Source organism: Tribolium madens, unplaced genomic scaffold, assembly GCF_015345945.1.
Source record: "Tribolium madens isolate multiple individuals breed KSU strain unplaced genomic scaffold, Tmad_KSU_1.1 Scaffold_2;HRSCAF=44;Tcas5.2_LGX, whole genome shotgun sequence".
NCBI classification, from domain to species: Eukaryota; Metazoa; Arthropoda; class Insecta; order Coleoptera; family Tenebrionidae; genus Tribolium; species Tribolium madens.
In genome coordinates, this window is record NW_025400995.1 from 7,822,479 (window position 1) to 7,835,956 (window position 13,478).

At 30.7% G+C, this 13,478-nt stretch overlaps 1 protein-coding gene across 1 annotated transcript; it reads right to left on the reverse strand.

Annotated features, from left to right (window-relative positions):
• Positions 1 to 2,586: 2,586 nt before the first annotated feature.
• Positions 2,587 to 8,824, reverse strand: LOC123006189. Its single transcript, XM_044400473.1, has 4 exons — positions 8,546 to 8,824; positions 8,201 to 8,329; positions 5,556 to 5,711; positions 2,587 to 2,904 (listed from the first exon to the last, which is right to left on the reverse strand). Exons 1-4 carry the CDS (start codon positions 8,676 to 8,678, stop codon positions 2,834 to 2,836), a joined length of 489 nt encoding a protein of 162 aa, XP_044256408.1. The 5' UTR covers positions 8,679 to 8,824; the 3' UTR covers positions 2,587 to 2,833.
• Positions 8,825 to 13,478: the final 4,654 nt, after the last annotated feature.

A 13,478-nucleotide genomic window follows, 5' to 3' on the forward strand; every position in this document is an offset into this window, starting at 1 on the left:
GAGAATACCTTATTATTAAAAAAATTGTTTTTCTACTGATTAGTTAAATTATTCGCATTACATTTTGTAATGTGAATAATTTATGTGTGTAAATTAAAAAAGTCTGGTGAAAAAGTTTTTTTAGGCTGAAGACATCGACTGATATTGATGATGATGTTTTAAGAAGAAAACAACACAAAATGCAAAAATAATTGAGTCAATAATACGAGTAACAACGTTGTTATTACAAAATCATACAAATAAATAGTGAATGAATGTGATTCAAAAAATATTGTGGTACCGTTTTGTCTTCGAAACATAAGTTAGTATAATTGCCTCCTTATATAGATACGTTATTGTGAAGTTTTAAGGATTTAAGTGGCTGTATCAAGCACATGTGTCTTTAATCCTTAATTCATGAAACCGATTGGAACTAATAATAATTGGACAGTGATATATTTTTGTGAATTTTTTCACACAGAGATGATTTGGATTTATTGTAGGTTATGTTTGGAGCCTGAGTTAAACTCATTTATTAAATATTTTCGATTAATAGCCCAATAATCGTCCAATATCAAAGTTGACGGATGCCTTACAGCGATTTGTTAGACCATGGTCATTTGTTGCCGTGGATATCATCCATTCAAAATCCATACTTTTTGATTTCATTGTTATGCAGTCCTCAATTTAAATTAAAATATCTTTGAAACGGTCCATTTTAGGGGGAAGGTTATGCGTTTTTTATTCGAAATTGATTACTGTATGGATATGAGCAATGAAAAATTGGTGCTAAGAGAGCAAAAATATGGAAAAACACAGAAAATGTGACCTGCAACTGCTGGAACCGGAAATTAAGTAGATGTATCCGGTTTTCGTGATTACTACTTCAAAAGGTATGTTGTCGCAAGGAAATGTTCCAAATTTTATAAAATTTGTTCACATAGTTCCAAAGATATTAAAAAAAAACAAATTTCCATACCCCCGTTCGATTCTTATCAGTAGAGATAGGACACGAGTTATTATTTAAATTAACATCATATAGGTTATTTTTGAGGTTCAAATATTGCTTCATATTTATGAATAACCTTGTATAATATGTCAAGTTGTCACGACATGCCCTTTTTTGTCGCCCTATGATATCGGTCGCACCGTTTGGCTGCAAAGACCAAAAGTCAGCCGTAAAGCGGCCGCAAAATTTTACGGTTGAAGATACAATAAATTTATGGGGATACAAATTATTTAGAATTATGAAATATACCTTATTAAACAGTAAAAAACAGCACCCCAGACTCGAACCCGCGACTCACGTTAAGTTAAGTCGTCGATTTACTTCGGCGCTACTTCGCCTTAACTCGCTAGTTATAACGAAATTCTATGTGCATAAATTGCATCGAAGTAGTGGTGTCATAAATTTATGGCATTATTTTACCTTGGTTAAAAAAGTGAGGTTAGGTACAATATGAATTTGTCGTTAGGATGTTTTCCCAATAAGTAGGATAAGGAAAGTCGTGGGATTTTTTTTTGTTTAAAAAGGGCAAAGTAGAAATAATACTGTATAATATCTAGTTTATAAGGCATTTTGTCGCACTTATTGCTTTATGACACTCTTTGCTGCGCTCGTATCGTAAACCCGTGCGTGTGACAAAATGTTTCTTATAAAACTCGTATCATACTATATGCTATTAAAAAATTAAAATTAGTTAAACTATTTTTAAATTTCTCTTTCAACTGAGCTGACTACGTCGCATGCTTATATTAAATAAAAAATATTGCAAAAAGTCAATAACAGGTATACCGTTAAAAAAATTGAGTCTTTTCATAAAATGTGCAACTTTATTTAAAAAAAGTGAATAATATTTAAGCCAGTAATGGAGAACTACCGTGTGATTATTTAAATTTATAATGAGAGTAGGAGCAATTTTTTCCGTGATTGGTGATCAAGTCCAAATTCAATTTATTTTTTAGATTTGAGCGAAAATTATCAACAATTTTTTTACAAAAATCACAACTACAACACATAGTCAAAATATCCTTCTCCCACCTCAGTGCATCTTACTAATTCAATCTTTAACATCATTCGAAGTATGATTATTTATAAAATTTAGTGTTATTAAATGTATAACAGAAATCAATGTTTACCTGCTCTAATTATAAATCAAATGATCACACTGTGTTACTAATCGAAATTGGGCATCCACTTTATCAAAAAAAAACTATTTATTTAAATAATTATTAATAAATAAATGTATTATTATTATTATATGTATAGCGATGAACATGTTGATTGTATTGCGATATTTTGCTGCACAATAAGGGGATAGTTTATGTTTTATTATATTTTATTTATAAATTATGGAATATAATGTAAGATATATAAAGTTACAATAAATATATTTTGTCTGTTTTAGTGAATTATAAAATACATAATTATGTGCCCTAATTCCGTTTAGTCTTCTACATGTGTAATGACGTTTATAAAAAGTGATTGTGTTAAAATAGCACATTATAAATAACAATATTCTACAACTGTACTTTCATAATGCACCAATGTTGCTATTTTTTATACCACCATTAATAAATTCAGTTTTATAATGAACAACTAATAGATAAAACGACTACACATGTAACATTTATTAACTCACTAATAGTGCAAGTACATACTTTAACATTAATAGCGAAAAATAAACTTTGACACATTACACATTTGTTAAAAGAATTTACCATATCTCAAACACAATTATTGCAAAAGTTGTGTAAATTATTAGTTAATTAACATGCAATACAACAAGGTTTTAATTTAAAGTAAGAAGTATCTATAAGGTGAAAATTCAATTCATATGGTGTATCCTGATGTTCAGTACAGTATCCTTGAGAGGCTCGTTGCGATCATTATTAGTCCAGGCAACACGAAGAAGTTAGACTCTCCTACAACAAGACTAAGTTTTAAACAGGTGACTTATTGCTAGCCATTAAATTTTGATTATGAATTCCTAAATTCAATGTAAACCAGAAACTATTGCCCCAAATCTCTCCCCAATAATTACAAAATAAAATTACTTTTCTTTATTTATTCATAACAAACATTCAATTAAAAATATATTTACAACTTTCCTCTAATCTATTTGACTCCGTCCATGATCGATGGACCCATGTTTTGTCAAAAACAATAATTTAAAATTGTGATTTCGTAAAAACTCTTTCTTTTCAAATAAAATATTTCTGCTGGAACATTTTTGTACATAACGAAGTTGCTTTAAAAAATGCAATACAGGGTTATTTTTTTTAAAACAAGCCACCCTGGATATCTCAGGAAATAAACAAAAATTAAAAAATCTCGAAACATGTCAATTTTCTAATTTTTTCATCCTTGCACTTTTATAGTAATTTGTTCTGCTATATCTTGTTCTACGTAACGTAAATAAAACCACTCGAAATTCAAACAAAATATACAGCCGAATTCCTAGTCAAAGAATCTTTCATTTAAGATATCGTAAAGGGGGTGGTGCCATTTACAATTTTGAAAGGATTATTTGTGATACAACTTTAAAAACTACACTAAAAGGTGTCACCCTGTAAATAAAAATGGACCTGTCTCGGATTTTTTGTTTATTTTAATTTAATTTTTGTTTATATTATGAATGAATAATGTAGGGTGGCTCATTTTAAAAAATCAACCTTTATACAGACTGTTCCTGCTAAATCACACATTGGAAGTATTGGGAATTCCAACAATGATATTTATTTCAAATTTTATGGCCATAATCGATTAGGTACTGCTCAATGAAAATATTTTCAAGATGGTGGCATTTCCGGATACACCGAAAGTGGGTATCAAATAGAAAGTTACGTTTTGAATTACTCAAGTAATTTTGATATATGTAGTTGTTATCAAGTTTCTCTAGACCTAATTCTAACATCATTTTCAAAATATTTACACTTTTTTGAAATTTTTTGGATTTCTACCTTCTTCTGTAAAAATCGATAACTCTACTATTGTTTATTATTTTGAAGTCGTATTTGAGTATATAAAAGAATTTTTTTTTGGTGTACTCATAATCGCAAAAATAAAAACCCCCAAAATTTAAAGTTACGTTTAGGAATCTTTAAATATCTATAACTTGATTTTTGAATAGGAAAATGCAAATCCAAAAACAAAAAAAATTAAATATTTCAAAAACGGTTAAACTTAGGTATAAGGAAGGCTGATGAAAACTCTCAAATTTACTTGAGTAATCCGAAAACACAATATAAAATATAATTTTCTATTTAAAATGATGAAACTGATACTCACTTCCGGTGTATCCGAAAGTGCCGCAATCTTGAAAATATTTTTATTGAACAGGACCTCACTGATTATAGCTATCAACAAAATTTTATATACATACCATTGTTAAAACTTCCAATACTTCTAATGCGGGGTATAGCCGGAACAGCCTGTATACGCTACTTGTCTCTTCCAACAAAAAAATTGTTATAACAAACTACTTTTTAGTTAAATTAAAATTTAAAAAAATGTTTCTTCTTATTTCTTCATCATGTCCTAAGACTAAAAGCATATTTAATGATTTACTTCCTCTTCGTGTTCTCTATTATTCCAGTTGCTTGCGACGTATGTTTCTGTACCACCAGATAAATTTTAACAAAGCACTATTTTTTTTCTTTTTCAAAATACCACAAAAATTCTATTTATTTTTTCTTAAAATATTCCGCGTAAAGTTGTGAGTATTGAACTGGAAAACTAATTAAACTGTTTCTTTTTCTGTTAATTGCATATGTTAAATATCTAAGAACAAATACAAGTTTTTTTTCAAAATCTGTAAAATTTTATAATTATCGACTTGTTAGTATCACAATAATGGAGAAATAAGCACTCTTTTATAAGTTTGTTGAAATATTGATCTACACCGGGAGGAATGTTATTGCGATTAACATTAATTTGAATTTGTATTTCAGGTTCAATTAAATCGTAGGAATTACATGATACTAAGAAAATACACCTCGTGCAGTGAAAAAATATTTTAGTTGTATAAAATTTTTGGTAAATGATGAACGATAAAAAATAAGTCGGTCACAAGAATTTATTTGCAAATGTTAACGCGTCGGAAACATGACCAGTAAATCCCTACTTCTTGCACGCTATTAACAAATTACGGTATAGAACAACAGTCAACTTACGCTTTTCCAATAATTTTTTGCCAACGTACGTAATTTTTGTTCTAGAATATTATTTAAAACCTAAAGGTCACACACCTTATATTTGGGTTGTTGAAAAAAATAACTTGTGTTTTTAATGAGTTCTAGTAATTACAAAAGCAATTCAAAGCAATGTCCTAGATTGATTAAATCTGCGCTATATTTATTTTTTAGCGATTAATAAATGGTGGGTACTACTTTTTGTGGTTATCGTAGAAATTTTCCAACAAAGTAGAAACTTGGAATTTGAAGATAATACAATCGATATCTGACCAGCAACGTGATATTTCTGAATTGTGAAACATTTATAAATATTTCACCACATGGTGAAGGACATACTCAACTTCTTAAATATGTTTAAGGAAACAATCATGATTATTTACCTCCACAAGTTCCTCTTTCTGTTTCCACATGTCCTTCATCACACACACAAATTTTGTCGTTAGGACCAAAGACGGATTTACTCTTGTTTGCAGGAGGATTTGAGCAGTGAGCGTCGTCGACACAATCTCCATCAGAGCTACATAAATGATTTGCCCCTGAAAAATTTTTAAATCATTAATAATTATTTTTGGTGTGGCAAGTTCATTGTACGCCATTTATGTATAATTCATACCACAAACAAAGCATATGAATATTAATTAGTCGCTTTATTCTTATTAAAATTAATCGCTTATCAACTAAAAAATTCTACTGTAACTATAAGCTTTGTGGCTGAAACCCCGCGTTTCGTGTCCAAGGAAGTTTTAGTTCTATATCGTGTGACGCCTTTGTTTAAAAATAAATTGCCTGCTCTTTGTATTCCAAAGCAGGAACAAAAAAAGTAGTATTTTTATTATTTCCCTGTTTATTCGATTAACAATTGCTTTATGACGCAGAAACATATAAAAATAACTAGAAAACTTTTTTTTCGTTGCTCAAAAGTTTTTAATACAGAACGATTACTAAAATTTAAATAAGCAGCAAGTGATGTTTTCTCAATTTTTAGTAATTAGTTATGTATTAAGGACATAAAATAATGTTTAAATTTCCATGCACAGCAGAGGGCTACAATCTTATAATTATGCTTGTTATACATACAAAGCTTTATTTGCTTTGCAAAATAATCTAAATTCATTAAATTTAATATATTAATAAATGGAATTTTTTTAACAAGTTTGAGGTAACTTTTATCCTTAAAAATATACTTACAAGTTAGAAGTAGCTCCATTATTCCTAAGCTGCTATTTATAGCCAGAGGGCTATAAAGCATCAAAGGAATAATAGCATTTCTCTCCAGTGGTGTATACACTATTTTTTGCACGACTTGATTAAAAAATCCAAGAAATTGGCTGTATTTCTTTAATAAAATTTTAAAATTAGCAGTTATACCATGGTAACAGTAAAAATTTTTGTTGACAATGAGGCTATCAATGAATGGAAATGACTTAGTAACGGGAGCAAATATTTGCTCCCGTCGTTAAGTTCATTTCCCTCCCTCGGGAGAAAATTTTAACTTCTGTCACAATTTTGACATAAGAAAAGTTGATTTCTACTCCCGGCTGAGTAAAATATACTATTATGTACCAAGAGCATAATTTAAAGCCTGACCAAAGAATGTGTTTTAATTTTTCGGCAATTACGTCATTTTATCACCCAATTTTTAATTAATTTTTATTTTTGTTTTAATTTTTATATGCATATTTAGGTAGATATAAAAATAAAAACTGTAGATTTTTGATCATTTACTAAAGTTGACTAAAAAAAAGTGGAAGATGATGTCGCTTAATAATTAATTGTCATGCATGCAAGTAATGACAATGATGGTTTCTTTATACTATTCACGTCTGGTGTTGAAATGAAGTCTAATATATAACTGCAACTTTTTCAAAAATTGACCGAAACTTAACTTGTTCAATGTATCCCCGCGTGTAGTATAGTGGTGGTAGACATCGCACTCATCAGTGTAAGAAAAAAAAAAATGTTTAAATAGTTACAACACGATTCTGAGGCAATATTGTTCAAGTCGCCATATTATATAGAAATTAAAATGTATACATTCTATGTGCTTTACTTATATTAGATAATAATTTGATGAGTGAAGCGAAACACTCAACTCTTCGGTTTTCACAATACGATTTGGAATTCGGAAAAAAAGTACGAGTCCAAATGAAACAACAGAAACAAGTTTCATCGAAAGTAGTTTTAAAGATACTCAAGGATACCTAACAAGGTATTTAATAATGTCCTCGTAGCGATAGAACGGTAATAGTGAATATTCAAACCTATCCCATTTCAAACTGATCATTATTATAAGAACGTGTCGATAACTATCAGGAAACGATTACGAATATTTAACGTATAGTAAGATCACGCACAAACAAGACATGCAAAAGTAGGGCAGATTTGCCATTATTCGAAACATAAGAGGTTTTGGCTCGTCAACAGAAAAGCACCAAAGACACCAAACGTTGACCAAATCTGTTGCAAAATGATGTTGCTATGGATTTCGCTATTATCTTATTCTTTGTTTCAAAATCTTTTAAATGTTCTTTGTCTTTATTTATTTATTGTTATTAACACATCCTATAAAGAGAAATTAAAAATAAATCAAAAATTGTCTACTGAAACTAAATCTAACTGAAATCATCGATCAGCACAACTAAAGCAACTAAGAATGAGTTGTTTCCAAACAAATTTTCATGTCATTGTGAGATGTGATAGGACTTTTCAAAGAAGTTTTAAATTTTCTTACGTTTTTTACCGACACAACTTCTAGAACTCAACGGCGAGGTTTAAAACTAGGTTACATATCGATTTTTCTCGTAAAACTCCAAACAACAAATCCTGACACTTGTTATATTGCAGTTCCATATATTTTTGGAGTACCTAATTCAGGTTCTGCAGTTTTGCATTAAAACCAAAGTTGTGGTGGCACCAACTACAAGAGTGCTTATTGTTGTATGATTTTGGATGTCACAAACACAATGACACTAAACTGACACTAACGCTGTTTTTGCACCCAAAATAAACAGTTTCTAATACTTACCTGCTTTCAAAGCGGTACATTTTCCATTAATAGGATTTTCGTTGTTTCCACAAAGACAACGATCTTTTATACATGTAGTTCCTTTAATTATTGAACAGTTGGCCTGAGTTGTACAATGTTTTGGTGTCGCTGAAACAGAGGCATATTGTTATTTTTGGTTATTTTGAGAAGACTAAAAAAAATAGAATAATACCAGAAGAAATAAAAATGATGTGAAAGACAAAAAATGTGAGGAGCAGATAAGGAATAGACATGATGAGAGTTGATGAAGTAATACCGATCCAAGAATCGCATATTCGTGCAAAACTTCATCAATATTTTTAAAATATTTGGAGAAATCCGTACCAGCTGGTCTTTGCGGCTGTTGCGTGCCTTGGTTATTTGATTTTCCAAATGTTGTAAGTCCGTGAGCGTGGTTGAAGCCAGCTAACACAAGTAGTAGCGGAATGGACACTGTCACATATAACGCGTTCATCATGAACTAAAAAACTTCAACGAGGTGTTATAATCACAGCCCTAGTCAAAATGCGTTATGGTGCAGAGCTTTCTTTCTAACCATTTGTGCGCAAACTCTGTAAATTTTACATTAAGTTAAACACGTGTGTATAGCATAGAATTAGCGTCTTGTGGATGGATCTTAAACTGATAAGGAAGCCGGCCTTACGGCGCCTGAAACGTTTCTATACACGCGATCTATTGCGTCATTAACTGCATCCCCTCTTACCCTAATTTTGAATACCACCTTATAGTAGGTTTTATACTAGTAGCAAAATCATTTCTCTAACGTTATATCTCATATTTTTCCAAAGGAAGATCATTCTTTCTTTAAATTATCTCCTAAGCTTCTTCCATAACATAACTTCCATAGAGGCTACCTCGCCAAAAAATTCATTTTTAATAAAATTAAATTGAGAATAATCTTTGACGCACAACTAACTTATATCACTTGAGTATATTTATTTTCTTGAACTCTGTGACCTTAGATAAACCTGAAATAATTAATTTACACGCGACCATGCGGCATTCGTAAATAAGTATTCTAGCAGACGGAATCGATTAATATTATTACTTATTAAGGGGGCCTTTCTTACAGCAAGTATAGGTAACCCAAAATTTTGGAACAGCCTTTAAAAAAACAAGACACTAACGTGGCACTTTTTGGAAAAGCGTTCTAGTGCAAATGGTCCAATAATATGTACTTAAAACCAATCACCAAAAAAAAATAAGAAAAATAAGGCGATTGGTCACCAAAAGCTTTTTGCTTTAAAAAAATTTGGTTTTTCGTCTTTTGTGTTACTATAACAGTTGTTTTAAAATGTACTCAAAAAACGCAGTAGTTGACTTGGGATAAACATAGTTTACGTTGTTTACATATTATTCTTTACGCGTAAAGGTAAAAAATAATACTTTACGCGTATTGCCCAACACAATTAAAAACACAATTAGAAAATGTTTCACTAATAAATTTAACATCACATTCATGTGCTAAATTTCTTAAGTTTACGTTTTCATTAAATGAGCACACTTTATTTAGAGAATTCACCTTCAGATTTGTCACCTCCAGCAATCATTCGAGATATCTTATTCTTAGACGCCATACTGTCTTCAACATTTCCTGATGCAACTGTCACTTTTCCATTTTCCATGTCTCTTCAATATCAACAGACTGGCACCAGCATTCACTAAAAGGGTTGCTGATGTACGGCGCAAACAATGTCCTTTAGCATTAGCATAACCCAGAAAATTTGCGACTTTTGAAGGTAGGCCACCGAAATTGTTTTTACTAACTGGTTGGGCCGTACATTTTCCCTTTTGAGAACACAAGAAAAAGCGCCGCTTCTTTAGTCCTTTCGGACGCATGCTGCATATTTCTTGTACAACTGCAGGGCATTTATTTCATTTTCTTCTACAATAGTAAAACTTTTTGGACCGCCAGTTTTCGTGTCTTCAATTTTTAACAACTGCTCCTCTATCATCTACGTTATCTACCATTAACTTTATAAGCTCATCTCTTCTTAATTCTCCAAAAACCCCCATCACTAGAACAACCTTTATCAAACGTAATAAAATACAGTATCGCTAAAAAGTATGGATACAGTTAAATATTATAAAAACTATTCATCAAAACTTATTGAAATTTGGTATACGCTTAAAAGTATTCAAATTCCATCGCCTCATATATTTATCAAACTTCTATCGCAATTTGTTTTGGGGATATAAGGCTAACTTGATTTTTTTTTTAATGTCAAGAAGGGTCAAATTTAGTATTTTTAAAAAGAGCTTTTTTGAGTTCTGTGATGTAACACATGCATACTTTATTAAAAAAAAATCGAAATAATTAAATTTTGAAAAATGTAGTTTTTTTTAGCATTGGAAAGTTGGAAATGTTGTCTTTATCGATCGTTATCTCTTTGCCGCCTGAACTTTGACCAAAAAATAGGTAAACTGTTTCCCAAATTTCAGTGTGCTCCGCTAAACCGTTCTGAAAATATTTTGCCGTATCCATAATTTTTAGCGACCCTGTGTAAAGTTTGTAAAGTGTCACCCTGTGTAAAGTAATTGAGAGGAGTTCTTTCACGAATTCCGTCAAAACTCTACGAAGAGTGGTCGTCATTTTTTAAGCCATCAGCTTTTAATGCTCTTTCAAAAATTACTTTCGGAATTTCTTCTTCCATCACAAACACTTTCACCAGTTTTTAAATATTATTTGATTTTACTTAAAATTATTATCACTTCACTTTTACATTTATTTCAATAAATTTACAATATTACGAATGGCTCGAGAGACAGGACTAAGATCAGATCAGATAATCTAATTAATTAATTCAAAGTCAGACTAAAACTTAACTCAGACTAAAATGCGTAAATTTATAATAAGAATTACTGCAAGGGTTGCAAGGTTTTTTATGATTGAGAAGTGCGTAATGTTTACGTTTTCTTATGGAAGCTTCTAGGCTGATCCATTGGCACGTGGATGGAGATAACATAATATAGACTTCGTTTTTATAATTTTATAAATACTTAGTAAATACGCTTTTTGTCAGTAATAATTAATATTAAAGTGAAAAATAAAACGTTATATGAACCTCTGGCATAACTCGACGTTTATAAATCTCGGGCAATCTACTACTATCAAATTATTACCTTCGAATGTAAACATCGCCATTATGTCCTTGGTACATAAATAACTATACAGAAGGAAAGATATGAGTATGTAAGTACGCTGTGGTTAAAAATTTTAATTTTGCAATAAAACCAGTGGCGTATTGAGAATAAGTACAAAAAAAAGGTTTACCACAGTGGCGGCTCCTCAGGGGAGGCAGAGCAGGCATTGCCTCCCCAAACAAAAATGTACCTACAAATTTTAAAAAATTGCATTATTGGATTCAAATGATTTATCAATTGAACGGTTAATTAATGTCGTGTCAGAGTAATTAGGTGGCGCGGTTGAATTTTTAAAAATTAATTGTGGATGATCGTTGTTAAGGTATAGGGATATTCTAAATTGGATAAGGTAGAAATTCAAAATTGTCACGACCTAGTAGATTATTTTCTTCAAAATTCTTTTAGTGCTTTAAATTATGAAGATAAATTGTTTATAAAAGATTTAGGAACACCACGTCCTGCTCTTCCAAATTTAAAAACAGTAGCAGGTAGGTCCAAATGGACATTTAATGTGTCCTGGTATAATAATTGTGAGTGGCTAACAGGGAGCACTGAACGCAATAAACTGTACTGTTGGCCCTGTTTGCTTTTAAATCAAAAAACAGAAAATTCAGTTTGGTGTAAATCAGAATATAATGACAAAAAATTTATCCCGTTCTCTTGATAGGCATCGAAAATCCAAAGAGCATATTTCATCCACATGTAAATTTCGATTACTTGGCAAATTGAATGTAGAAATAGCAATAGATAATGCGAGAAATGAACAAATAGAGTCTTACAATGCGGAAGTCAAGCAGAATCGGGATATAATTAAAAGATTAATTGATTGTATAATGTTTTTGGCTTTTCAAAATCTAGCTCTCAGAGGACACGACGAAAGCGAATCTTTATTACATAAAGCAAACCATAAGGAACTAATTTCTTTTTTAAGTAAATATGATCCTAATTTGAAATTATTTCTTGACAACAAATCAGTATTTTCCGGCACTTCAAAAACAATCCAAAATAACATATTAGAGTCAATCACAGCAATTTTAGAAAAAGAATAGACAAAGAAATTTTGAACACTCCATTTTTTTCGTGGCAAATTAAATTAATTTTTGAACAGATAGACGTGGTGTTCACAATTGTGCAACGTAAAACCACCGATATTGCTTATGCTAAGAAGCGACTAATTGCTTTAGTTCAACGACTTAGCAGCATATATAGCAATTTAGTTGAGAAAACAAACCAGAGTAACCACTTATCAAAAAGAAGGAAAGTGACATATGAACACGACAAAAAACTACATTACAAACAGATTTTTATTGAAATTTTGGAAACCTGCATAGGACAAATCGAAATTAGATTTGTCGACTTAGGTACATTACAATTTTACGAGCTTCTTAATAAGGAAAAATTCAGCACATATTCAAAATGTTTTCCCCAATATTTGTTAGATGACTTAATGAAATAATATCCAATTTTTGATAGTGTCCAGTTAAAAAATGAAATATTGGTAATATGTTCAGATAACGAAATTTTAGGTAGTGCGCAAACGTTGATGGAAATGATAAATTTTATTCACGATAACGATTTAATGTGTTGTATGCCAGAATTGTATAAATTTCTTTGCGTAAGCGTTACGATTTCTGTAGCCTCTGCCTCAGTAGAGCGTTCGTTTTCCACACTTAAATCTATATAAAAACTTATGTTCCATGATACAGAGCCGCCTACGAAATTTGTCACTTATTTCAATTAACAAAGATTTTACAAAAGGTCTTGCACAAGAAGCAACTTTTTACGAAAATATTATAGACTTTTTCGCAAATCAAAAAAATCGTCGAATTCCTTTGATTTATAAAAAAAAACATAATTTCGGTTGGTTTGTTTATTTCGTGTCAATTTTTAATTTTAAACTCGAATTTAAGTATATTCATTTTGTATCTATACCTCTTTTTTGCAGGGTCTTTTTGGATGTTTACCTTTGGGAAAACAGCTAAATTTTTAAGGTTCTGCCTAGTTTCTTGAAGACGCCAAATGCCCTGGTCCAGAAGTAAAAAGCCATTTTGGGTTGCTTGAAAAGAAGGCATTTTGTAAGTTTTTTAGATCTTTTTCGGATGTTTACTTTTGG